This window comes from Leucopleurus acutus (assembly GCF_964270905.1).
Source record: "Leucopleurus acutus genome assembly, chromosome: 15".
NCBI classification, from domain to species: domain Eukaryota; kingdom Metazoa; phylum Chordata; class Mammalia; order Artiodactyla; family Delphinidae; genus Leucopleurus; species Leucopleurus acutus.
In genome coordinates, this window is record NC_139157.1 from 56245636 (window position 1) to 56271351 (window position 25716).

The window sequence follows — 25716 nt, forward strand, 5'->3', positions numbered from 1 at the left end:
AGCATTAGAAAGGATTGGAAATGGGATTCAGATGCTGGCTTGTATTCCCTATTTATTGGTTAATCTGGGAAGGAAATAAAAGGGTTTGGTAGACCAACTACTCACCACCTCACCCAAAATTGGTGTAAAACTCTATATATTAAAGTTGAAGAAGAAGCAATACATGTAACATTTTTTGCTGGTTTTGAATTAATCATGCTTAACTTTTACCTTTGGATGCTTAAGGATCCTTTTATATGCTTCTGACTATAGTCCAGGGATCTTCCTTTATATATAATCTGCCTATTCTATGTGTCTGCGTCTATAAAATGAGGATTACAACTGCCCCCATGATGTTGTTACAAGGCCATAATAGCTCTAAGATATAGTACGCATTAAATACATTTCACAAGTAGGTTATTTTGTAATAGAGATTGTCAATACAAATGGTAACATGCAATAGGAACTAGATTCAGAGTTTATATAGAGAGTCATTGCTTGGATCAAACTTCCTAGGACTCCTATATATCCTAGGGTCCTTAATATACACACTTAATATATGTGTATGCTCCTATTTCTAAGAACAGAGTCAGGTAATTCTTTGGATCAAATAAGTGAGAGAATTTCTGCATTGGTAAGATACAGAGGTAGGTAATTTAAAAACAAAAAGAGTGAACATCTACTGTGGTATATATTTACATGGAAAAAATCAGTTATAATTGTTTATTATATATAATATAAATTTTATTATATATCAAGTTCTTGATTTACTTGAAATATTTTCTAGCTTTCTCAATTTTTAAATAAAATTCTTCTGAAATTTAGCATGACAAAAGAAAGCTGCAATTTGTTTGTTATAAATCACAGTATGGAAGAGGGAAAATTTGTTAAAATTTGGCAGAAGTATTGAGTCCAAAATTAATAAAATCTATAGTTAAATGTATGTGTTTATAAATAAATATTTTATAGTTATGTTTAATAATAAAAATCTGTCAAACTCTTATACATATTTAGTACTTGAGGTCATATATTATAAATGCTAATTATACTATTAGTATTGTAGCCAGTACCACTGTCTTTCTAGTAAATAGCTTATTACTCACAACAGCAGCTAAAGTAATAGGAATTTATATAGATCATAAATATATGTTTTATATTATTTTTATATAAAATACATAAATGAAAATTTACAATACTATTTATTATTTTTTAAATTTATTTTATTTAAGTATTTAGTATTTATTTAGTAAGGCCAAGATATCTTTTATCTGGTATTATATTTCAACAATTTGTTGGAAATAAATTCCAAAATTATGGAAATAAAAAATGCCTAAAATAAGTTCCTAAACTTATGAATAAAAATGGAATAATACAGGAAAACATACAGTTTTGATAGTAATTATGACTAGTCTACTTCCTCTCATTCTGCATCCTATTCCCAATTACAGAAGGCAGCTTAGCTCTGAGTATTTTACTCTGAAAGCAAAATAGCCAGAAAACATGTTTTGTACATTTTGTAAATAGATCCACTCTTTCTTTCTATTTTAGAAATAGATCCAATGAAGAGAAAGTACTATTGTTTATAGCAAATGTTAACCCTCCTTCACCAGAACTTTTCTGTTGTTTATTAGGAATATATATCTGAGTAATAATATTTTTTTCTTGTTATTTATAGGCCACAATGTCATCTCTTACTTTCTGTTTTTAAATAATTCCAACCAATAATAAGTCCAGCAATTTCAAGCTGACTTTATTCTGAATTCCTATATGGTAAATATTGCACACTTATAATAATCTATTCATTGATATGTAAAAATTTTATCCCAGCTTTATCTCCCACTGTTTTCCAATCTATTCCTCTAATCCAGGACATTGAACATTATGTCAAAGTTGCCATTAGCCCCATTCTAACCTGAGTGCCAGCTCCAGTAAAAGAATCCATTGTTTATTTTCTTAATCACCTTGTATTCCCTTTGTATTGGGCACTGTATTTGCTTTCCCAAGTTTGATGACTCTTTATCTCTACTGCCTGCTTGACATTTTGCTTTTTCAAGGTTACATTCGTTGCTTACTCTTACCAATTCTGTCTTGATGCTCAGTACAGATGTGGAATCCTAAATCTCAGAACGTTGCTAATTCCTAGACTCTGCAATGTTGAACTTTGCTTTCTTGTCAGAGCACTGGCATCATCTTCTCTAGGTGTCCTTGTCATTGACTGTCACTTGAGGGGCCCTCCTTCTTAAATAACACAAATTTTCATCTACCTAGACTTCCTCATACCATCTTGGATTGGTTACATACATATGTAACTATGTAGCTATTAAGTATATAAGAAGCTGAGGAAAATTGTGAGCAGAAATGTATTAATTCTTTACAAGTTTTCATTTCATGATCTGAGATCAATGTTTTAAAGATAAATTTTGATTTTCAGGGTAGAAGGGGTAAAACACGTCTTTTGATTCAACCTTACTTTTTCCAAATGAAAAGTTTTAAAATTGACCTAAAAAAACCACATGATTATGAAGGAAATGTTTCAATGCAATTGTCATCTTTCATGTAAGAAACAGTTACTTAAAATGGAAATTCCATCTTTTTATCAGCTTTAGATAAATGCTGATTGCTTAATCTGCCAATGAGCAAAGGCATTTAGATGGAATGCTCCAAGTTAAAGAAACATGGAGGTTGTTAGGTCATCTCAATTATTTATATTCAGATTCAACTTGCAGCTTAGTACATCAAGGAAGATTAATAGGTAGGTAAAGTGAAGAAATACAGTGCCATTCTGTTATTCATGCCACATACTCCATGTCTTTTTACTATTCATTAAATCAATCATATACAAATGTAATGAATGTTGTGCTTATGATTTCATTATATACCCTGAAACATCTTATGCAAATATTTCTGCCATATTTGATTATAATACAGACCCCAAAATATTTCTTCTGTGGTAAAGATAAGAATAAAAGTAGCAATTATGTGAATAAATTTTGTGAAATGTTATACATTTTCAGCCGAATACCAAGAAGTTATGTAAAGCCCCTGGTAAATATATATTTGTCCTTGCTGTCACAAAACAGCATGGAAAACAAGGAATTTTAACAAGAATTTGAAGGAAGACTTAGGAACTAGAACAATCAAAGAAACACCAAATTAAAATGAAATTAAAGTTTGAATATGACTTTTGTACTGACAAAGATGTGAGATGTGATCAGTAAGACATTCACTGTCTTCTTGATTTTGTCAATTCCCTAACTTCTGTGAGGAAACAGAGGTACTGACTTCATTACCAAATCCTGAGTGCCTGGTATAAAATTCAGAGTAATGTGTACAACATACTCATGAGTAAAATTGATCAAAGCAAGGATAATTCATTATTTTGTTACTTTTTATACTTTTGATGTTTTAGTGGCACATGAAATAAAACCACCTTCTTCAAAATGCCTTTATTGATTAAAAAATGGCAAGTTAGTTTGACCCATTGTCTGGCAAAGTCTTATTTTTATTCTCATTTCAACTGAATCAAATAAAATGGCTCCAGCTAATTAAGACAGGCAGACAGCAGCTAAGGCAAACTTGTAGTTCTAGCAGCAAATGACAGCCTTGCCTGGTCCTACTTTATTTCTCTATGGTTCTATTTTCATTGACTTTTCTAAAGGTAAATCTTTGTACAGTAGCAGAGTGATCACTGTGCCCCTTTAGTACATGAGCTAACTCCCTGCTGGGAATGTATATACTAGATGTTATCTTTTAATTTAAGTTAATCAAACGAGGAAAGAAATTATAAAGTTTATGGGCCATGGTCTGTTGTTATAAATAAATGTTAGGAGGACACTGGAACTTAAACACTTCCCTTCTTTTGCAAAAGAGAATGGGAACTACTCCTCTAACTCACTAAACTTTCACTATTTAATCAAAAGCATTTCTAAGTTTTTGTCTTTTAAGGTATTTTTCTAACAAAGAATTGAGACTAGCCTAATTGTATTTGCTAAGTGATTAGATATCTTGATAATAAAATACAAGTAGGTAAATAAAAAAAGCTCCCCAGAATATATTTGGGAAAATGAGAAGGCCTAGTGATTAGAACACAGATGCAGCATGATTAAAATAAATTAACACACACATTTATTCAATCAGGCAGTCACTCCATCAGGATGAGCCCCTACTTTGTTTGCATCAGGCACTGAACTAGGTCCAGGGCCTTCAAGAACGACAAAACCTGCTTCTTGCCTCAAAAGAGCTTACAATCTATTGAGAAAGGGGTGTGAAGACAAACAAAAGTCCCAGAGTTAAACTTTAACATGGAGTTATATATAAAGTGCATAAATAAAAGGTGCACACATGTAAAATGTCTGGAGGACTCAGCAAATTCAGGGGAAAGGTACATAAGTCCTGAAAATCATAGCACGAGTAGGAATATGCCAGACATTCAAATGGGTAAGTGGTTCAGACAATGGGAACATCCTGCGCTGAAATGAGGAGGTGCATCTGTACTGCTGACTCAGCCAGGGTGAGATGGTGAGATGGGTGGCTTAAAAGAGCAGGGAGCAGGCAAATACGAGGCTGGAGAATTAGCAGGAGCCAGATCATGGAAGGCCTTGCAGGCTTGACAAATGAGCTAAAATTTCAATGACAAGGAGTCATCAGTATGTTTTGGTAAGCTCATGGTAGGAAAAAGGTAAGTGTAGGAGAGATGTTAGGAGTGGGAATTCAGTGAGGAGACTATTGCAACAGCCAGGGGAGAGACCATGGGGTCCATGGGGTCCTTAACCAAGGCATAGCTCTGGGGGTGGAAAGAAGAATGTAGTTAAGCAAGATATTGATACAGTAGATTTGACAGTGTTTGATGATCGTTGGATGGATATGAAGAGAGGAGAAAGGAAATGGAGAGAGCAGAAAGTCTCGAAGAGTTTAAATTTCCAAAAACGGTAATCTCCCTAAAGTAATTCGAATGAAAGAGCCAACCAACAGTCATTATTGATTTGTGTTGCAAATTTACATTGTCAAGGAATATATGTGATATTATATAACAACATAAGAAAAAATGGTATTTGTAAAATACCAAATGGATTACAGGTCCATTAGCATTAAGATGCATGACGTAATGGGAGCACTGGGAAGGAGTCCCAGGATATAGCTGAACTTAAAATTTACCTTGAGGTGTTTCTACTTGATTTCATTCTGTTGAATTGAGATTGTTGCAAACTCAGTAAGTCAATAATAAATGTAACCATTGTCAAACGCTGATGGATTCAAAAAAGTGAATTCCCACCCTATAGTTAACAGTGCCTGGGGAAAGTAGATGTCTGGTCAGAGGATGGGGAGAAACGCCTTCTGATCACGTGGTAAAGGACAGTGATGATGTTCACTGAAGGGGGCCTCCCCACTCCCAGGGGCATGGAAATATGTGAATAATTAATAAAGAATGCACAGTAGGGAAAGGGTTTTATAATAAGGGCTCATGTCTAGGGAGGCATTTAGAGTACTACCTGGATGGCAGTGTGTGGGCATGGGGGAAAGAGCGAGAAAGGTGATATGAGTTCAAAACAAAACCCTTATGTGTGAAGGAAGAGGGTCAGACTTCCTTTCTTCCTTCCCTCTTAGTGAGATCAGGTTTGGATGTATTGTGTGACTTGGTTCCCTGGTTGGGTTTATACCAAATGAAGATAAGAATTTTACTGAGCCACTAGCATTAATATCTTTAATATGATGTTCCCAGACCATAGAAGAAGGAACTACAATTATGGCAGAAATGGTCTTGCATTCAGTAGTCATTTAACAGATAAACACTTAGCCTAGGTGCTAACTCAACCAGGAAAATTTTTATGGATCCAATTCATTGTTTCTTTTTATAGCTTAAACATAAAGAAATAATGTGAAAATCTAAGCACTGTGATCTTACATAGTGACAAATGACTATGATACTGATAATAGGTCTTGCTCCAAGTACTAGGGACTTTGCTGATAATCCCATTTCTTAATGGGACCATAGAGAGAAAAAAGAACAAGGGATATATAAACACTGAGATCTCATGAATTGACTAAAGGGAATGTTGCCAACTCTACAACGCCAGGCTATAATTATTTTCTTTTCTAACTAGAATCCTCTTAACTTCCTTACTCCATTCATGGTGGAAATATATACTTTCTAAATTTTCTAATATTTTCTAAATTTTCTAAAATTTCTTTAAATAATTAATTTCTTTTCCTAAACATTTAATAACTGGGAAAATGCTTACAATCTAATCTTAAGTGGAAAAGAAAAGGAATACTCATACAAGGCATAAATATACAAATATTTTTAAACAGATCTCATACTGGTTTTATTTTATAATAATCATGTAGTATTTTATAATTAATAATTAATTTATATACTAAAATATTTTATATATAATCATTTATATCATTATATAATGTTATCTAATGAAATTTTTAAAAGATATTATCAGTTTTCCTTTTGGAAAATTGTAAAAAAGTCATCAATCTGCATCCATTTTAAAAGAAATCTTTATTTGAATGGCAAACTTTATGTCTACTTCTAAAATATTTTGTATTCCATGCTCTATTTATAAATATAATAAAATAAATAGCTGGCACACATTTTTAGATAAGAACTATTCAAAAAGTGCTCATACAAGGAAATTTATCTTCATTTTAAAAATGAAGTCATTCATTTTAAAAATGTTCTCATGTAAGTCTTCTGGTGGTTTTCATATTTTGCAGTAACTCAAAGATATATAAATAAAGAGGTAATTATCCCTTATACTCTTTTCTTTTTCTTATTTAAGACCTATTTGAAAAGTATTTCATGACTATAACAAAGAGAAGAGTGTTGGCATTAAAAATTCTTCTAAAGATTTCAACATCTATGGTCTATACACAATGCCCTGAATTTTCAATAAATAGGCTAACCATTTTCTCATCAGTGCATTTTTGTTCTATCACTTATCCACTCCCACTAAATCACTTGTCAGTTCAGAATAAGGGCAGGATTGAGGACTGGACTCATGGCTAGAAAGAAAAAACCTAAACCTGCATTCATCCTAACACCCCGTCTTTTTTTTTCTTTTTAGTGTGCATATACCTTTTATTGAGCAGAATATGTTTAGGAAAGCCAAGAAAAGAGTCCAAACACTTGATTGACTCTGAGGTCCTCATCTTGTCTAGTGGCCTGTGTGCTCCGTAATTGTAAATACTGGGACTTGGAGTAATTATGTGGCTAATGGGGGAAGGTAAAAATAACGACTAAGAGTTCAAATTTGGATAACAGAAAGACTCAGGTTCAATTTAAAATTCTGACATTTACTGTGTGACACTGGAATGTTAGTTAACCACTTGAGGTCTTATATTTCTATCTGTAAAATGGGAATAATAATAGTACCAACTCAGTGAGTTGTTCTGAGGATTAAATGGAATGATGCATGCAAAGCATTTAGCATTAGTGTAGACACATAGCTGGGTTTTTTGTTGTTGTTATTTTAGAAAATGAATTTTATTTATTTATAAAAATTATAAATTTTAATAAATTACAGATTATTCTTTCCTAGTATACAGAAATATAACTGATTTTTGTCTTTTTTGATCCATTTTATGAAGGTTAATTCTTTCCAAGAGCCCCTACCTTCCTAGATATGAAATTAATATATCTTCCTTCGTATTTATCTCTTTCAATAGTCTACTTAACTTACTAGAAGTTTCAAGGGATGACATGTAGAGTCACATAGGAATCATACTGAAATACACACAGTACCCAAGTAAGGCTGGATAATTTTTGTGATTCTGATATATAAAAGGGCACACTAATCCTTGGACGTATCAGTGGAAGACTTAGAGTATGAAAATATTAAGATTGCCATGATACCTATTGATTTACTTTTCCTAAAACCATTCAGTAATGGTTCTGAATAACAAATAATAATATCCATCTTGAAATTAAGGAAGGGTAAAGAGAGTTAGAAAGCATATATGGAAGAAATATATACATGATTAAAATAACAATTTAAAAGGAAGTATATGTTTTAATTTTTAAAAATAACATTGTCTATTAGGTTCCAAAAGTTTGATTCACCATCTTCAAACTGGGAATGAAATATAATATTTGTAATTTATTCTTGGTTGTATTTTATTTTTAATCTGGATGTACTTCAGAAAAAAAAATCTTCATTTTTAAGTTACTTATGTATTTTCCTCCCAATAAAGTTTCTCAAATATATCTTAAGGTAAAACTGAAATACTAGAACTAGTCAACCATCTCTTTCTATGCACAGGAGTAAAATTCCCCTCATACTATTTCCTTAAAACAATAATGTGGATATAAGATATTTTCAAATTCTAGTAGGTTATTTTTCTCACTAAAAGAAAATAAATGTCTTTTTTTTTTTTCCTTTCCATTAGAAGGTTGGTGCCTAGAGGGTAACTATGATTTCTTCACAGTCTCTATGAAGACACTCAATTTGTATTACTAAATCTTTTAAGGGAAGAAAAACACAAAAATTTCCTTTATTTTGCTACAACATTAAAAACATACTTTGAAGCCCCATTGAAGCAATTAATGGAAACATTACAATTATAATAGAAAAAACTTTTCCACACATCAGGATAGAGGATGTTTCTGCTTATAAAATTTCCATTTAGAATGACTTTTTTTTTTTTTTTCTTTTTTTTGCCCTGCGGGCCTCTCACCGCTGCGGCCTCTCCCATCGCGGAGCACAGGCTCCGGACGCACAGGCTCCGGACGCACAGGCTCAGCGGCCATGGCTCATGGGCCCAGCCGCTCCGCGGCATGTAGGATCCCCCCGGACCGGGGCACGAACCTGTGTCCCCTGCATCGGCAGGCAGACTCTCAACCACTGCGCCACCAGGGAAGCCTTAGAATGACACTTTTTAATGACCTAGGAAATGTAAATATTGCCAAAGTGCTGGGCTATTTACTAAATTGTAGCAGTAACTTTGTCTATAGAAAATAGATTGATGAGAATATATCAGACATTTATAATTTGTTAAATAGTACAGTATAAACTTACCTGGTCCTATAAGGTGGCCAGTAGCTACATTTGGCTACTGAGAACTTGAAATGTGACTAATCTGAACTAATAAGTGAAGTGTCAAATGCACACCAACTTTCAAAGACTTAACAGAAAAAAAGAATGTAATATATTTCAGTCATAATTTTTATAGTGATTGTTTAAACACTGGCATTTTTGATACAATGGGTTAAATAAAATAAATTAATAATATTGAAATTTACCTTTTGGTGTATGTTTTTTAACATAACTATTAGAAAATTTTAAATTATGTATGTACATTGCATTAGATTTTCATTGGCAGAACTGGTATAAACAACTAAAGTTACATAAAATGTACCCTTCTTTTACAGTTTAAACATTAGTCTAGTTTCTAGGTTCAAAACCAAGACTTGAAAATAACAAGCGTGATTATTGGTGAATTCTGAACCTTAAAGAGTAAACTCAAGGGAAATTTTAGTGGAATGTAAATCATTTATATGACATCAGATATCAGAAACCAACATGATGAAGAGTAATCATATACTGGTAGTTAAGAAGGATAACTTTCAGGTTAATGTCTTCTTTTCAGTCTTTAATTTATCCTACATATAGCAGTAATTAATTTTAGAGAAATCCCCTACATTGTAGTTTTCTGACAATAGTTGTAATGCTTTTTGAGATACTTGGATAAAAGTTAAATTTGCCACATAAAATTGATTTAGAAAATTGTTAATCGAATTATTGGCAATAGTACTTTTTTTTTTTTGGCAATAGTACTTCTGATATCATGCCTTTAACGTTAATAACTAAACCGAAGTTTGGATCCAGAGGACTCAATAATTTATGCAATATTACTTAGAAACACACAAACTGATCTTTAAGTGGGTATTCATACCGTCATAAATCCATCCAGCAAACCTGAGTCGGGTTTCGGAGGTGCCTGCAACCGTTCCATAGACCACTTTTCAATGATGGAGGAGACTTGTGTATTTTCTGTATTTAATATTCTGAACCCTGTCATGTTAACGCCACTGTATCGGTAGGGCTCTACGTCAAGAGCAAAGAGGTCCTAAAAGACAAATTTCTTTGTGTTAGTATCAAGAGAGAATATTCATAGGCAAGTATAATTGAAATAATCATGTATTCCTGCTTGCTTTAGGTTACTTAACACCACTGTGTCTCAAGTGATGTTCAAACATCACAAATCACCAAGATCCAAATACACTATCCTCATGTTTTGCCAATGCAAATATATATACACTCTACATAAACAAGTACATATATATATTATTCCAGCTCCACCAGTGGAACAACAGGCTTTTCTACAACCTACCTTTAAGGTTTGCATAAGCTTTCTTCTCTATGTTAGGGATAGCTTGCCCTTAAATTTTATGCGTTACTCTTTTATATTTAACTGATTATAGGTGTTTTCCCATGTCTTGCTTCCTTGACTGGTTATTGCCATTTTTGTGTTATTTTGCTTTGTCTTTTTTTTTTAAGAAACAGATCATGAAATATAGCTTCTAACTAATGAAAATTATATCAAAGCTGAGGAAAAAAGTTAACAAAACTGGCCTTATTGGTTACAAGAACTCTTGTAGTTCTTTTGTCTTATACCCTATCTAGCAACTCCCCCATAAGGAACACTTCAGATTTTGGTTGCCCCTTCTACTCTATATATAGTGAGTGCTCTGGATTTGCCCAGGAGATAGGAGGCCAAAGCTGTCAGGGCAGTCGGATGTCACTATGAGAACATGCAGCATGTGGGACTTTTGCCCCCATTGAGTTGGCATTAGCTATTCCTTAGATCTTACAGACAACATTGAGAACTACTGAGAGCCAGGGCAAGATCAATGCCATTGGTCCTGGGCACAGCTTGCTCATACAGCTGTACTGACTAGATTATAGAAGCAAAATTCAGTGAAGAGAAACTGACGTTGGCCTGAGCTCTATTCTGTGCTGTGAAAAATATAAGGAACTTTTAGGTTTTTAGTTTTCAACATTTGCAATCTAGCCAAGGAGATTCTCTCTCTCTCTCTCTGGCTATATATATGTGTGTATATATATATATATATATATATATATATATATAATGTAGTGCAATATATGCTAAGGGGCAAAAGAGTACAAGTGATAAGTGCAAAGAGTCAGAAGCAAGACAAATGATTTTCAATTTTTATGGTAAAGAACAACTTCACAGAGCAGATGGGATCTGAGCTGCCATTAAAGAATGGCCATGCTCTTGATAGTCAAAAGACAAAAGGAAACCAAAATGTCAGTAGAGATACAAAAATTAGAAAATATAAAGTCTACTCAGGAGACTGACCTAAATCAGTTTGGCTATAAGAGAATTCATGAGGGAGAACAGCGGCAAAAGAAAATAGGGAAGTTAGGTTAGAATCAAACTGAAAAGGACCTTCAATTATAGGCTAGATGAGTCCTACATATACTAAACTAGTTTTTTTTTCCATTTTTTTCCTTATTAAGAGATGCTTTCGATTTCCCTAAAAATCTTATGATTATGGTAGAACTGAGTTTCAACAGCATTGAAATATAATTTGCTGACGAGTGAAGGCTTCCACTCACTCTCCACCAGCCCATCACTAAGTTTCTCACAGACTGCAAAAAAGTTGCCTGGTGGGAAGTGATACAGATATACAGCAGAGTTAGCCTTAGTATTTACCAGTAAAATACAACCTACTGTGTGAAGCATCTTCACTGAAGAAGAGTTGTTTTTACAAGAAGCTATTGTGATCAATTTAGATTTAAAATTTAGTAATTTAGACCAATTACTAAATTTTAGTTATTTAATCTGGTAACTTCAAGACTCCTAAAAGCAAAGAGATCAATTGGAAAACTTTTGAGTTAACAAAGAGAGAGCATTGGTTAGACTGGTCATTGTGGGAAAGGAGAAGATGCATACTACAGACACTATGGAGAAAAAAAATCAGTGGCATTTTGTTGGGGATACAGGAGTTAGAGACAGTGGAAGTTTTGAAGGAAGAGTCAGAAGATGAGTCACTTCAGAGGACAATACATTAAGGTTTAAATAACTTGAAATTATCTTAACGCCACAACGATTAGAAAACGTTCTGCAATGCAGCGATATACAACAATTCAGGAATATTACAGATAGACATTTAGATCTCATTTGAACAAAGGTCATAATTGAAGCTCTAAGTACATACCAGTTCTGAAGAAAATAATTGAAGAGGAAAAAAGAAAATAAGATACATGCCCAAACTTGGAGATACTCTCATATTGGGGGGATGGGCAGGAAATAGTGACAGAGACAGATAGCTGTTTCACAGTGGAAGGAAAACTAGGATAATATATTGGTAAAGAAATAGAGCTAAGGGTAAGTAGGTTTGATAAAAAAAAAGAATGTCAGATTTTCATGCATATTGAGAAAAAACTGTAGTGGTTACGTAAAGACAAAAGATAAGGGTAACATTCAATTTGCTAACTGCAAATTAAATCATATTTCCTTAAAAAATCCAACTTAACATATGCAAAAACAGAATAGGAAATTTAATCTACTAAAGGAGCAGCTTCAATAAACCTGATTTCGGTTAAGTCAATAGAGCTAACAACATAAGAATTTGTGCTTTTCTAAAACATTGATTTCTCAGCAAACTAATTTTAAAATCCATTATGTTCTGAAAGTCCTCTAAGCAATATAAAAATAAGACATTATTTTGAATTAATATCTGAAACGATATTATTTCAAAATCATCAGCTTCCCACTAAGAATCATTAGTTCTCTATGATGATAATTCCTCTTGGGTTTTATCAAAATAAAATAAATCATAACTTTAAAAGTGCCAGTATTATATTACTTCTTCCCACTCAAAAACCCATTTTTCATCCTGAAATTCATTATAAGAAAATTTAGAGCATTATCTTTATGTTTTAATAAATTACTTACCAGTGTGGTAAAGATGTAATGATAATATTCTGTCATCATTCCCATAGCTAATGCCTAAGAAGTAAAAAATAAAAATATTAATATTGAAGGTACACATTAGATGAAATACATTATGTCAATAAGGCAAGTGAGATGAAAATAGCAGAATGTAATGAAGAATCAGCCTATAGTATTCAGGTTACATTAAAATTGGGTCAAACTAAATCTTTTTTCCATAGTTAAAGAAGATTAGTGGTTACAAAGGAATTTCTGAACCAATTCTCTTGATAGAAAAGCTATTAATTGAATGTTTGCAATTGTAAAGCTTATGTTTTACATATTAAAAGAGGCATTAAATTTGAAACAAAACCTCAAATGAGCAAATCTTAGTTCATTATATTTGTAATATCTTCACTACAAATTCCATAATAAGGAACACCATTTTATTTTGTTGAAAAGTATTACTCAATTAGGAAAACAGTGCTCCAAAGTACAATACCAACAGGAATTTTTTTTAGCATTTTAGAGATGTTTTCTTAGTATTAATGAAGCAAATGTAAATCACCACTGTACAGATAAAGGCAAGTTTATTTTTTATTAATGAACAATTGAAATTTACTATGTTTTATTTCACACTTCTAAAGTCCTCATCAATTTTAGACTATCAGTCTTAAAACAAGGACTTTTGGGTTAGAACTCCCAGTCATAAGAAGTGTCAATTTCCTCTCTGAAAATGCAGAATCCTTTAGAAATAGCTATTTATCAGTGAACAGTAGCTGGTGATGATAATTGAAAAATGATGCATTTTTGAGCTGAATGAAGAGCTCTTAGTAGGAAACAAGTATTCTCAGGTGCATCTAATATTCTTCCACAAACTACTAACTACTCAAATTGGTTTACTAAGTAGCTGCCCCAGCTATATCCTTTGTATTCCATACCCATAGGTAGGTATTAACCAATTAGCTACAATAAAATTTGTATTTCCACAGCATTAGATGTTCAGTAAGAAAAGATAGATGTTTGTGAAAAATTTGGGGATATATGAAATGTATTTTTTTTACAGGGAGAAACATTTGTTAATGATAGGTAGCATCAAAGAATTGAGCAGAGGAAAGGAACTTAGGAATTGTGATATTGTAATTTATAATAAGAAATATGTATTTGGTCTTCATCCCATTTCTGGCACAAAACTCCAGATACTCTTAGAATTTCCCAAACAATAAAAGCAATGGGAACATCTTTGTTATAATATTTGGTTTCTTTTCTTCACTGCCTGAAATTGCTTCAGAGCCATAAAGGTGAAATGGGTGTCTTGTTATTCTTAGCAAGCCCCTTTCAACCACAACTGAGTTTATGTCAAATGAGGTGACTTTGGAAAATCCCCTAAGATGGGAGGGTGGGTGCTGGTTGCCAGGGGAAAGCAATCTCATGATTGGAAGGTTGAAACTTTCAGTTCTACCCCGGTGACCTCCTGGGAAGGAAGAGGGGCTGGAGACTGAGTTCAATCGCCATGGCCAATGATTTAATCAATCATGCCTATGAACTGAAGCCACCAGAAAAACCCAAAAGGAGAGGATCTGGAGAGCTTCCAGGTTGGTGAACATGTGGAGGCGCGAGGAGAGTGGCATACTCAGAAGGGTCGAGGAAGCTCCTTGCCCTTTCCCTGTCTCTTGCCCTATGCATCTCTTCCAATCTGTTTGTTACTGAGTTACATCCTTTCATAATAAACCGGGAATCTAGTACGTAAAATGTTTCTCTGAGTTCTGTGAGTTGCTCTAGCAAATTAATCGAACCTAAGGAGGGGGTTGTAGGAACCTCCAATCTATAGCCGGTGGGTCAGAAGCACAAGTGATTACCTGGACTTGTGGTTCATGCCCGAAGTGGGGGAGGTGGGGAAACAGTCTTGTAGGACTAAGCCCTTAACCTGCAGAATCGGATGCTACCTCTGGATAGATGCTGTGAGAACTGAACTGGGTTGTAGGACAATGTGCTGGCATCAGAGCACTGCTTGTGGTATGGGGAACACCCCCACACACACACAACTGAATTGGATGTACAACTTTCAGGAAACAAATAATATTTCCCGAATGGATAAAAATTACATGAGCCAATAACTCTCTGATAAATTTACATTTAAGCAAAATAAGAGAAAATTTTTCTTATTAAATAAAAATTTACAAGATTATCTTTGTAGAAGGTATTCATTGTTCCTGATGGATATGTGTTAAAGGTCTCGCAACTTCAGAACTACTCAGTGAGAGCTCAGCATTCCCCTTGTCGATATTTGTTACTTTACCAACTCAATAGGCATAGAAATATCGATTGGGATGAATGAAAGAAACAGCGATTCAGATGTATAACTATAAATAACGCTTACATAATGCCTAAAAAGTGCTGGGTACTATTCTAAGCACACTGCACATCTTAATCAATTTAGGCCTCATTAAAAATCCTATGACGTAGGTCCTGTTATTATACTTATTTTACAGGTGAAGAAACTAAGACATAATAAGAATGAATAAATTAGTCAACAAATTGAGACAGTGAGTGAAAATAAGCTCCAGGTCTCTAACTCTTGGAGCTTGGATATAGAGCATAATCTATGCCTTTTATAAAGTGGCATATTTTATATTCCCAAAGATATAGATCCATTTAGGATCTATACATTCTAAAATTTTGGCTGTTTCCTCCTTGATAATTCGAAAACCTGGGAATCTCAGCCCAATCCTGGAAATTGTGTTTTGGAGGTGAGGGTGGGAGGTGGTTAAGAAAATGGTGTTCTGCACCAGCCCCAGGTTTCTTCTTCATTACGTTGAAAAGAAACCTTTAAGGGATAACTGAGGACTGTGTGAGCATTTCACTCACCTTCCTTCAGTCTTTGATTCTGAAAACAAGAGTCAGTATGGACTACGAACTTAGATCTAAGTAGAAAAGTTTAGTTATTTTTGATGGAGTACCTATACTCTAACATGAACAAAAGTGAACAACAGGGATACTCTCTTGAAAGGTGAGTTAATAATTTCCAATGGGAATTAAAAAAGAACTTGTTCTGGACCTTCTTTTAATTATAGCATTTATGTCTTGCTACTAGTGCTTCTGAATTATTATCTTCTTGTGTATAAATAAGAGTGGCCACGAAAGAAAATTGCTTGTGCCACGTCACCCCTCCTGGAAAGAAATACCACAGAATAATTTTTTCCAAAATCAAAATATTGTTAGAATTTCCCAACATTTAACTGATGTAGTGTTAACAATGCCATATGACAAATTAACACATGCAGTTATCCAGGCATATAATTTGCAACCAGTTTATCCTTCAGGTTATATCTGGACGTTACATTGCTTAAGGTTAACAATTGGAGGGGTTAGACTTTATACGTATTTCTTAAAATTTTATTATATTTTACTTCTTGCTGCTGTAGCAGTTTCTTTGTATCTGCTTTTACATTTTTCCAGGCTAAAAATTTGATCTCACACTCTCTGATATGGACTTTAAAGTTCTTGGTTGCTATTTTTTTCTGTGATAGAATGTCTTTGTGAGACTTTACTCCACAGCATCCTGGCCCTGCCATGGAGGATTCTCTCTGACAAATCTGGGTAGAGGTGGAATCTTTTGCTATTAAGACATGTATGCCAATGAGTGCCCTTGATTTGCCTCAGAGGAAATCTCGCCAAGCCCAGGCTTCACTCACTTTTAAAGCTCTCAGGCAGGAAAACTTCAGATTCATGGTTGCTCGCTATTTAGTAAGAGCTCAGTCAGTTTAAATAAAACAAACAAACATCTCTTTTTCTTGATACTCCTAATATTTATTCTTGGATTAAGCCAGACAAGCTGAAAGCCCATTTGTGTCTTATCTTCAAATCTTGTACCATTTCTTTGGAGTGTCATCATTAGCCAAAATTGAGGAATCTCAGAAAAAATTCACAAATCATAAAATGGAGTCCTATTAAATGTACTGCTGCAGTTACAAAAAAGAAGCTGTTTACTTTCTTTTTGAATTGGTTTCTAGAGTAGCTAAGATCCAAATATGAGATAAATGCTCTCTGGGACAAGGTAAGTTTTTAAAAAATCCCACCATATGTGGTCTGCCAGTGTTACAGGATCAAAAAGCATGCATTCTGTGCAATAGTGTTACTCTGACTTCAACTTAACTTTCATATTCTCATTTCCCCTCCGTTCTGATTTTTCACCTATTAATCTTGTTAAAATTATATAATTTTACTGTTGTATATATTTTAGATACTACTTTAATTCTGTTTTCGTTTTGCAAATAGCAGGTTACACATCAGAAAACAAGTATGAAATAAGGGATATATCAACTAGAAGCCAGAATGGAAATTCTATTATTAAAGGTGATGGATACTCTCACCTTTCAAACAGCAAAGTAAGTCAGAGTTAGTTACTCTAGAGACAAGACAACTGATCACCTATATACTTGTTGGAGGCCTAGAGAAAGCCTACCAAAAGCCTATTATTTGTCACTGACAAATAGTACAGCGATACTCACTCAGGCATAAAGGAAAGGTATCCTTTCCAAGTCTGTGTATTCTAAATGTGACCAAGAATTGTTTGGTATTAAATGAAAAACAAATCCCTATTCTAGATTCCAGTGTTTACTTTATCGCATCATTTTGTTCCCAAAAAAACCCAACCAAACAACAACAACCACCCTTATATTCTTTATTACTCAAATATAACACTAGAGCAATTTTCCAAATCCAATTAAATATTTTACTGTAGTGAAACCAACATCCATATTGGAAGATTGGATAAACATCTGCTTAATAAACTAACCATGTTATAACAGACATTTACTGTTGGTAGTTATATTTTATGAGATATAATTTGACATCTGAATCTGCATAACTCTCTAGTAGAGATATTTTATCCTACATTTGAGAGGTTTCAAGACAGGTGGCTAATCTCCAGTCAGGCAGTGTGTATAGAAGAGCTTAAAAAACAAAGTCCAAAGACTTGTGTTCAAATTCAGGCTCTACTACATAGTACAGCCTGGTACTAGCTATTTAACCCCTTACATCAATCCCCTCATATATAAGATATGAGCTAATAATAATTGTTTTCCAGTGTGCTGTTAGGCCTGAATAGTGCTGAAGTAATAGTAAGAGGTTTTACTGCTATGAATTGTTTCATTTGATTGATTTAGAATTATCTTTTTAGTAGGCAATGCTTATTCTGAAATGAATACTTCCTAACATCACTAAGAGAAATATAAATCCCTCTGCTACTTCCTTGATCAATGATGGACATTGATCAAGCTACTTAATCTTTCTGAGACTCAGTTTCTTTGTCTGTAAAGTGGAGCTAGTCCCTACTTCATTTGGTTATGGTGATAATTAAATAAGATCAAATGTGTAAGGCATCTCAGCATACATGACAGGTAAAGAACAATTTTTTTTTCTCTTTTTCTTACTAGTTGATTTTAATGGTTGAGCTGCTTAATTGTTGATTTGAAGTTTATTCCCTCATTTCAGCACAAAACAGAAATCTACTTCATTGATCAATATTCACATTAACAAATGGCATTTTAGCCATTTGAAAGGAACCTCGGAACTTCAATGTGCTTTAAGGATCATCAATATTTATATTACTTTTCTTTTAAGACAATTAATTAAAGTACTTAGACTTTTTATCAGAAAATCACATCAAGGTGACTTCTCTGGCTTTTTTTTTTTAAACCGACTGTGTAACAATAACACTTTGATTTAAAAAACAAAAAAACAGGGGACTTCTCTGGCGGTCCAGTGGTTAATACTCCACGGTTCCACTGCAGGGGGCATGGGTTTGATCCCTGGTTGGTGGGGAACTAAGATTCCCACATGCCACACAGTGTAGCCAAAAAATAAATAAATAAATAAACAAGACAAAAAGACAACCCTCAGAATGGGAGAAAATATTTGCAAATGAAGCAACTGACAAAGGATTAATCTCCAAAATATACAAGCAGCTCATGCAGCTTAATATCAAAAAAACAAACAACCCAATCCAAGAAGACCTAAATAGACATTTCGCCAAAGAAGATATACAGATTGCCAACAAACACATGAAAGGATGCTCAACATCACTAATCATCAGAGAAATGCAAATCAGAACCACGATGTGGTATCACCTCACACTGGTCAGAATAGCCATCATAAAAGATCTACAAACAATAAATGCTGGAGAGGGTGGATAAAAGGGAACCCTCTTGCACTGTTGCGGGAATGTAAACTGATACAGCCACTATGGAGAACAGTATGGAGGTTCCTTAAAAAAACTAAAAATAGAATTACCATATGACCCAGCAATCCCACTACGGGGCATATACCCTGAGAAAACCATAATTCAAAAAGATACATGCACCACAGTGTTCACTGCAGCACCATTTACAATAGCCAGGACATGGAAGTAACCTAACAGTCCATCAACAGGTGAATGGATAAAGAAGATGTGGCACATATATATAATGGAATATTACTCAGCCATAAAAAGAAACAAAATTGAGTTATTTATAGTGAGGTGGATGAACCTAGAGTCTATCACAAGAGTGAAGTAAGTCAGAAAGAGAAAAACAAATACCTATGCTAACACATATATATGGAATCTAAAAAAAGAAAAAGGTTCTGAAGAACCTAGGGGCAAGACAGAAATAAAGACGCAGACGTAGAGAATGGACTTGAAGACACGGCTTGAGGGGGACTGGGAAGGGGAAGTTGGGACCAAGTGAGAGAGTAGCAATGACATGTACACACTACCAAATGTAAAATAGATAGCTAGTGGGAAGCAGCTGCATAGCACAGAGAGATCAGCTCAGTGCTTTGTGACCACCTAGAGGGGTGGGATAGGGAGGGTCGGAGGGAGACGCAAGAGGGAGGAGATATGGGGATCTATGTATATGTATAGCTGATTCACTTTGTTATACAGCAGAAACTAACACACCATTGTAAAGCACTTATACTCCAATAAAGATGTAAAAAAAAATTTCAAACTCAAATTTAATAAAGGAATTAAGAACTTAAATAATTTAAAGATTACCTGTTTCAAAATGCCTGCTGCCATTTCATGGCTACAGTCAAAGATGACATGGAACTCCTTGCCTCTTTTCATTTCTTTCAGTAAGGGTTTTGCATCCTTTGTATCAGCAGGTAGTTGACGGATCTTAAGTCGAAGATTGTATCTTGATGGAGCTTTGATGAGCTCCTGCAAGCGAATGAGACCTTTAATGGAAAAGAAAAAAAATAGAATGTTACAGAAAAAACAGAGCAGTTCATAGAATCACAAAACATACCACAGTGTCTGATTTCCTTGACCATGTACATGTGTACGTCATGACGTGACCATTGAAATTCCTCCTTCAGAACTCCCAATCCCCAATTATTTTTGTTAAAATCACTTCTCAAATTCTTAGGGTATTTCTCAAAGTATGAAAGACATACATGACTGTAAGTTAATGTAAAAAATTTAAATAGATAAAAGAATTTAAAATAAAAGTTTCCCTCTCTATCCTAATTCTACTCCCAATGGGTTGTCACTGTTGATGGCTTGAAATATTATCCTCCATATACTTCCTATGTATTTGCACATATATACATAGAGGGTTTTTTTTTGTATTTTACATCAATAATTGTTTTGTGACAATGTCTTATAGGTCATTGTAAGTTAGTGATTACTGTTCTAGTTTGTCCAATTAAGTTTTAGTGGACATAATTTATGTAATTATTCTCTATTATTACAAACTTTGGTCATTGTTTCTTGTTTTTGTTCACAAGTAATGGTATAGTAATTTGGTGTATATGTAAGAGTGATATACTTTTCTTAATAAAAAGACTAAATAGCCAGAAGTGTAATTAAATTACTTTAATAAATAAAACTTTCCTTTTATTGTTTTTATTTGTATCATTCTGTATTTCTTCAGAAATAAATATAACCACAGAAATTACTAATAAAGCAAACATTTTCCTAGAAAAGTAGCTCCTGATTATATGTTTCAAAAATATATCAAATTAATAGGTCCATTTTCAATAGGTCATTAAACTGTTATGCATTTTTAAATAACAGAGACAAATCAATGAATTTATTCCTTTATAGAAACTTTCTAATTAATGAAACCCCTTAAAAACTGATATAAAAGATCCAATATATAAGAGTATGATAAGAAAAGAAGGATCATACAATTCTATTAGCTTGGACAAAATTAAGCAATTTCCTTTCCCCTTCTCCCCTCTTCCTTCTTATTTACCCCTTTTTCCATCTCATCTTTATATTTCTAAAACTCTACTTCTATCTTTCCTGAAAAACTACCTTCATAAATATTACTATGACAAACAATAATAAAGGAAAATATTTGTAAATAACTATCTGGAACTCACTCTCTCTCTCTCTCTCTCTCTCTATATATATATATATATATATATACAAACACACACACACACATATACTCGCTTTATTATATATATATATAACTCTATTTGGAAACAGGAATTAAAAGAATCTTACTATGACTAAAAATCTACTGTGTATTAAAATAACATATGAGATATAAAGAATAAAATCTAATTCTAGGAATTTTTTTTCATTCAGTTTTTAAATAAATAATAGATCCTCTTAGACATGTAATGCTATATACACTTTAATATGTTGCAACATAGTTAATAAAATTAACATGACTAATTTTCAGTATTTTTATCCTTGAGACATGCAAGATAAAACATATGTAAATTCATAAATATATAGTATCTTTTGCTTTTAAAATATCGTCCCACCAGACTTCCCTGGTGGCACAGTGGTTAAGAATCCACCTGCCAATGCAGGGGACACGGGTTCGATCCCTGGTCTGGAAAGATCCCACATGCCTTGGAGCAATTAAGCCCATGCACCACAGCTACTGAGCCTGCGCTCTAGAGCCTGCGAGCCACCACTACTGAGCCCATGTGCCACAATTACTGAAGCCCGTGTGCCTAGAGCCCGTGCTCCACACAAGAGAAGCCATGGCAAGCAGAAACTCGTGCACCACAACGAACAGTAGCCTGCGCTCGCCACAACTAGAGAAAGCCCATGCGCAGCAACGAAGACCCATTGCAGCCAAAAAAATAATAATAAATAAAATTATAAAAAATTAAATGAATTCATTAAATAAAACATTGTCCCATAAAGTTTACTTCATTGTAAGTTGTTTTAAAATTTTGATATATAAAATCCTACAGATAATATTTGCATAAATTACACAGTATAATACTATTAGTAAAATAAATATTACATGTTAATTGATATCAAATATACCCATTAAACATGATACAATTCAGTCTAGGGAATTATGTATATAATGAGTACAGATGTTAACACTGAACTGTACAAAGATTAAAACAAATATTTGAATTTATAACACCTGCTTAATTGTAGCAGCATTTAACATTGGGCTTATAAAATCCTCTAAAACATCTATAAAAGGCTATACATTTCTTTACATATGGGAGTACTCTGTAACTAAATTAGAATAAATTCTTAAAGGGTAGTAACATTGTTTAACTACTTTTTATAAATAAACCTGAATATAACTGCTGTAAGGCAGTGGCTCCCAAACTTTGGAAGGTATGATAGTAACCTGTGAAGCTTGGGTACAATCCAAACAACCTAATAAGAATCTTCAGGCGATAGGACTCCTGCATGTACATTTTTAACAATCTTTCCAGGTGAGAGATTCAAAGAGTGTGGCCAATTTCCAAAGATAGGTCTGGTTTCAGATAAGTGTCTTATGAGAGATACCCTTTGATAGCTATATTGTAGGATAATAACTATTTTATATTAACTAGTAGTTAATACTACTAGTATTAACTAGTAGCATAAGACAATAAAACAATTAAAGAATGATTTCCAACTTCATTAGGAAGAGTGAGTTAAAAAACTGTAAATACAACTGACTGTAGGAATAAGAGAGAGAAAAAAAGACATTCATTTACTTATGCATCAAATGTTTATTAAATTTTTACTGTAGGTCAAGCACTGTTCTAGACATTGAGGAGACAATGAAATATATAAATAGACAAATTTCCTGCCCATACCATGCTAAAAATACACAGGGGGACAAATGCTACTAAGCAAGCAATTATAAATGAAAAATGGCAATACTGTTTTGATAGGGAAAGTACAGATGGTTGAGGAAGCATATAGCAGGATCACCTAACTCAGAGTGGGAGTGTTCAGGGAAATTATCTCAAAGGAGGTGATGTCTAAGTTCATACCTAAATAAAAAGAAAGAATGGAAGGAATGGATGGAAGAAAAGACAGCTTTTATACTGGCGTGGAGGTGAGAGAGCATGGGTAAAGAATCTTAAGAAGCAAGGAAGAAGTGCTGACAAGTGTAATTTGAGAAGAGGGCAGGGATGCTTAGGATGCCCTTGTATTTTACATTAGAGTTAAGGCCCTTAACTTAAGGGTGGTAGAAAATGCTCACTTGGAATCTGCATCTCAAAAGAATCACTCAGATTTTCACTATAGAGGACAGAAGAGAAGAACTAAAACGGGAGGAAGAGTTGGAAGACAGTTGTAATAATGCAGGTTGGGAAAGGGTACGGTGTGTGTTCAGGTCAAGACGGTAGGGAGAGAAAGAAGTGGAGGGATTAGAGATTTTTTTTTTTTTTTATGGTGTGTTAGTTTCTGCTTTATAACAAAGTGAATCAGTTATACATATACATATGTTCCCATATCTCTTCCCTCTTGTGTCTCCCTCCCGCCCTCCCTATCCCACCCCTCTAGGTGGTCACAAAGCACGGAGCTGATCTCCCTGTGCTATGCGGCTGCTTCCCACTAGCTATCTATTTTACGTTTGGTAGTGTATATATATATATATATATATATGTCCATGCCACTCTCTCACTTTGCCTAGAGTCTGTCATACAGAGTGAAGTAAGTCAGAAAGAGAAAAACAAATACCGTATGCTAACACATATATATGGAATCTAAGAAAAAAAAAAAGGGACTAGAGATTTTTGAGAAAAGATGATAAGTGGTTGGTGAGGGAGAAGGGCTGAGTCAGGGAGGTTTCTCAGATGTTTGGCTTGGGCATCTGTGAGGAGAGAGTGCTTCCAGAGTGTGAGCTCATGGGAGGAGTCTTATCTAGAGCAGCAGTTCTCAAAGTGTGGTCCACAGCCCCATCAGGAGGGTCCCTGAGGTCCAGTTATTTTCATAATAATAATAAGAGGTTATTTGGCTTTTTTACTTTCATTCAATCACACATGTGCAGTGGAGTGTTCTAGGGGTTACAAGACATGGATGATGTCATGGCAGATTGAATGAGGAAGTAGATATGAAAATCCAACTACCTCCTATTAAACCAAATAGTAAAGAGACTTATGAGAATGCAAAACAAAGCCACTCTTCTTATTACATTTTTGTTTTAGAAAATATAGGTATTTTTCATTAAAATATGATATGTGAATAGATAATAGATTTGGTATTGCAATTATTAAATGAATTAATATTTTTAAATGTTATAATTTTATTACTAATATGGTAAATGTTTATAAGCATATTATAAATGCTTTTAGAGATCCTCAGTAATTATTAAGAGTGTAAAGTGCTACCAAAACCAAAATGCCTAAGAATTACTAAATTGGATTGTCTCTAAATTTTTCCTAGTTCTAAGTTTCTCTTATTCTCATTAAGTTATTTATATAAATGCAGACTGATCTAATACCAACCTTGGATGAGTAAAGAAAAGAAAGCTACCCTTGGCTTACTTACCTCACAAGATTTTGAGCAACTCAAATGTAAATTTGGGGGATTTAGTCTATCAGAGTAGCAATAGCCTGAGTGTTGAATGTGAATCTCAGTTCAAAAATCTATGATATGTGGATCTTTATGCAAGACATTGTATCTCTCTTAGATCTGTTTTATTTTCCTCTTCTCTATAATAGGGTAAAACCATCTATGAATTAATATATAAAACACCAGAAAAGGAACTGGCATATATTAGATTCTCAAAAAGTAGCAATTTTCATTGTTGTTATTTGGGTTAAGAAGGAAAGAATACAGTTATTTTTTTAAATGTGCTGGTTACTAAATCTGTTCTTGGAAGTTATTTTGACACTCAATGAAGACTGAACACCTAACAACAACAAAATTTTAATCAAAATGTTGAGATTAACTCATTACCGAAGAAAAAGTAGCTATATAGTTATGGATTAGCCCAACAGTTCTGAATTGAAAAAGCTCAACTGACTTGAAAATAGAAATTTTCAGAAGTATAAAATCCACAAACAGCATTGTAGAGTTCACCCTAGGTATAAATATTGCCAAGCATTTTCAAGTGTCTTAAGAATTCATATGGATAATCCACTGAGGTATCAGGTACAATAAATGTTTACTTATTCTCTTCACACATATACATCCCTGCTGACATTAATGTAACAGATTTCAGTTTGCCAGCTTCCCTGAGGAATAATATTGAAGGGCTAAAAATTTTTAAAAAATAGCTGTTGCTAGTAGGAACTGCTATCTCTTACTTGAGAATTTGAGGGAAATGTTGTCTTTATTTATTCATTCATTCATTCCACATATATTTACTGCATATCTACTATGCACAAGACATCATTTCATGTATAAATATAATGATTGGAATAATAGTATTTATTCAGTCTTTAACTGCATGACATACAGTTTGACTTTTACATTTTTTAATACCAAACTTGTTTCTCTAATGCTTTTCACATTCACTTTTTGGAATCAAAATCATTCAGCATTTCAATCAGAGAGAAGAAATCTAGAGAGGTGTTTGAATACTGAAAGTAGAATCATGATTTTTAAATTCTGGCTTTCCACCATCTCCTGCA

The 25716-nt window shown here is 33.7% G+C and overlaps 1 protein-coding gene across 3 annotated transcripts in view; it reads right to left on the reverse strand.

Annotated features, from left to right (window-relative positions):
- Positions 1 to 25716, reverse strand: part of GRIK2 (glutamate ionotropic receptor kainate type subunit 2) — a gene marked incomplete at both ends in the record, with an annotated part of 633053 nt that overhangs the window by 322218 nt on the left and 285119 nt on the right. For all 3 annotated transcript variants that reach the window (XM_082855302.1, XM_082855303.1, XM_082855304.1), the window contains 3 exons: positions 9880 to 10053; positions 12913 to 12966; positions 19925 to 20106. In XM_082855302.1, coding sequence (XP_082711428.1) covers positions 9880 to 10053; positions 12913 to 12966; positions 19925 to 20106 — 410 coding nt within the window. The remainder of the gene's footprint in view (positions 1 to 9879; positions 10054 to 12912; positions 12967 to 19924; positions 20107 to 25716) is intronic.